The 2,710-nt window shown below is 44.7% G+C and overlaps 1 protein-coding gene across 1 annotated transcript in view; it reads right to left on the bottom strand.

Annotated features, from left to right (window-relative positions):
* The window catches only part of LOC101581047 (dr1-associated corepressor-like), a 715-nt gene extending 215 nt beyond the window's left edge, over positions 1-500 (bottom strand). The window contains 3 exon segments of the mRNA XM_012515883.1: positions 2-189; positions 192-212; positions 215-500. Of these exon segments, the coding sequence (XP_012371337.1) occupies positions 2-189; positions 192-212; positions 215-500 (495 nt within the window).
* Between the last annotated feature and the right edge of the window lie 2,210 nt (positions 501-2,710).

Below are 2,710 nucleotides of genomic sequence, written 5' to 3'. Positions count from 1 at the left end.
TGAAAGGGGCAGGAGGGTGGCTAGCCCGGGCTGTAGGCTGAAGGGTCTCTTCTTCTCCATCAGTATCTGTGTCCTCAGACTCATCCTCCTGCTCAGAGTCTGTCCCGGACAGCTTCTGGTCCTTGCCTTTGCTTCCCATTCCACCATTCTTCCGACCACTGCAGCCTGGTTTCCGACCGCTGCGAGCACATTGTCCTCATCCATGTGGCTGTTTCCCCCACCCCCTGCACGTCAGGCACCGACGCCGCCAAGTCCTTCAAAAAGTCAAACTGCCGCTCCAGCTCAGTGCGTTGCTTCAGGTGGGACGTGGTCATGGTTTTGGCGTTGCGAGACTGGGTCACTTGGCAGGCTTTCTTCAACAGTGACTCCAGAAAGGGCCCGAGCTCCCGGGAGACGATGACAGGCACAGCCGCTGCCACCTGCCCAATCTTCTCGCCCGTCTGCATGATCTTCGTGACCTGTGCAGGCGGGAACCACGCATTGTACTTCTGGCTCAGCATCTCAGGACCTCTCCCACCGTTCAGGGCCCAGTGCCGCCTCCCGAAGCCTCCCGCCCAGGGCCTGCTTGCTGCCCCTGGAGATTTGCTCTGAAGTGCAGTTCTTGCATGTCCTTGTCTCCTGGATTTGTTCTGGGTGGGCTGGAGGACTGAGATTGCCTTTTTTTTTTTTTTTTTTTAAATGTATTTATGACAGGGTCTACAGGATCTACAGGGTCTCCAAGGTCTCTCTACACAGATTGGACTCGTAGTGATTCTGTTTTCAGCCTCCCAAGTGCTGGGATTACAGGCGCGTGCCACCACACCCAGTCTCATTCCCCAACTCAGCGCGCCCTGTGGGCGGGGCCGGCACGGCAGGCCAGGGGATCGAACCCCTGCCTCTGCGTCTGCGTCGAATGCCTGCCTAAGCAGGCATTTTAGTCCGCTGAGCTATTGGGCTGACCGTAGCTCTTAAAATTTTTTTGAAAAAAATTTTTTTTATGCTTTGTCAAGTGTGAGGTATTTTTTTAATAGGTTGATGATAGAAGCTATTTATGAAATTTAAATAATTTCCTTCTTTGTTTAACAAGTTTTTATATTGAAAATTAACGTTGTTCATTAAACACCTAAAAAAACCCCTCTCATATACTTTTCTTTCTGTAATTTAAAAAAATTTTTGGTCTTTTTGAGACAGGGTCTTGCTATGTAGCTTAGGCTGATTTTGAGCTCACTTTGTAGCCTAGGTTGGTCTTGCTCTTGTGAGGATCCTCCTGCCTCAGCCTCCCGAGTGCTGGGATTACAGGTGTGTACCACCATGCCCAGTTTTAACATTTTAAAGTTGACATTGTCATTAGTAGCAAAATTGTTACTTGGTTCACATGGCATAGAACTTACTTGAAGATTTCATAACATTTCCTTGCAAAATCATTAAAGGCTACTTATGGCATAGATGTTTACTACTTTTTATTGTTTCTAAAAATATCCACTTAGGATATACTTACAAGTTCAAGTTTTGTTAATTTATATTTTCCTAGGCAATACTCCCTTTAATCTAGATTTGCAATAAAATAATGACATTGCCTTAATTTAAAGTAATATTATTTAGTGTGCATTTATCACATTATTTTCCTTGATCCTATCTTAATGACATTTGTATATTATTTTTCTTTAATCAGACTTACCAGAGTTTGCCATTATATTCTTGTCAAGGAGTATATGTATGTATTTTATTTTATTTTTATTTATTTATTTTTTTAAAAAAAATATTTATTTATTTATTTATGTGTGTGTGGCCAGCTCAGCCCACCAGGGGGCAGGGCTGGCTGGCATGTGGTGCTGGGGGATTGAACCGCGGTCCCTGTGCTTTGTTAAGCTTGTTCTAAGTAGGTGCTTTAGACCACTGAGCCATCTCACCAGCCAGTAATGTATTTTAGTAAATTGGCTTCCATTATCTAATTTTTAAATTTGCCTTATTGATTTCTATTATTATTATTACTATTATTATTCTTTTTACCACCATCATAATTCCAAAGAACCATTTAAAAACTTAATTTGTGTGGGGAAAAAATGGCTTTAAGCATTGGTGACTGAAGACTGAAACAACCTCTTGTTTTAGATCTCCTCTTCTAGATCTCTGTTGGAAAGAAATTTTTATTTATGTATTTTTAAAAGGTATTTAGTACAAGGTGTACAGAGTCTCACAATGTAGAACAGACTCGTAGTGTTTCTCCCGTTCTCAGCCTCCTGAGCGCTGAAATGACAGGCACACCTCCACGCCCAGTCTCAATCGGCTCAGCGCGCCCCGGGGCGTGGCCAGCATAGCACCGGGATCTACCCGGCGGAGCTCGTCCTAAGCAGGCGCTCTAGTCTGCTGAGCTATCCGGCTGGTTTAAGAAATTAGGTTTTTTTTTTGTTGTTGTTGTTTTTTTGTACTTTTACTTTAGGGAATGGTGCTCAGGGTCTCACTACTAGATCATACTCAGGAGTGATCCTCCTGTTTACGGTCTCCCAAGAGCTGGGATTACAGGCACATGCCACCACGCCCAACCTCAATTGTCTTCTTAGCGCGTTCCAGGGGCAGGGCTGGCACAGCATCCCCCCTGCCCCTCCCCCCGCCCCATCACACACCTGCATGCAGGCACTTTAATCCGCTGAGCTATTTGGCTGACCCCAAAAAACTCTATTGTTTAAATTTTCCTGTTCTCCACCCCCCCCCTTTTTTTTTCCTTGGTTGT

Source organism: Octodon degus, unplaced genomic scaffold, assembly GCF_000260255.1.
Source record: "Octodon degus isolate 3935 unplaced genomic scaffold, OctDeg1.0 scaffold00082, whole genome shotgun sequence".
Taxonomy (NCBI): Eukaryota; Metazoa; Chordata; class Mammalia; order Rodentia; family Octodontidae; genus Octodon; species Octodon degus.
This window is presented reverse-complemented; position numbering and strand designations above follow the sequence as displayed.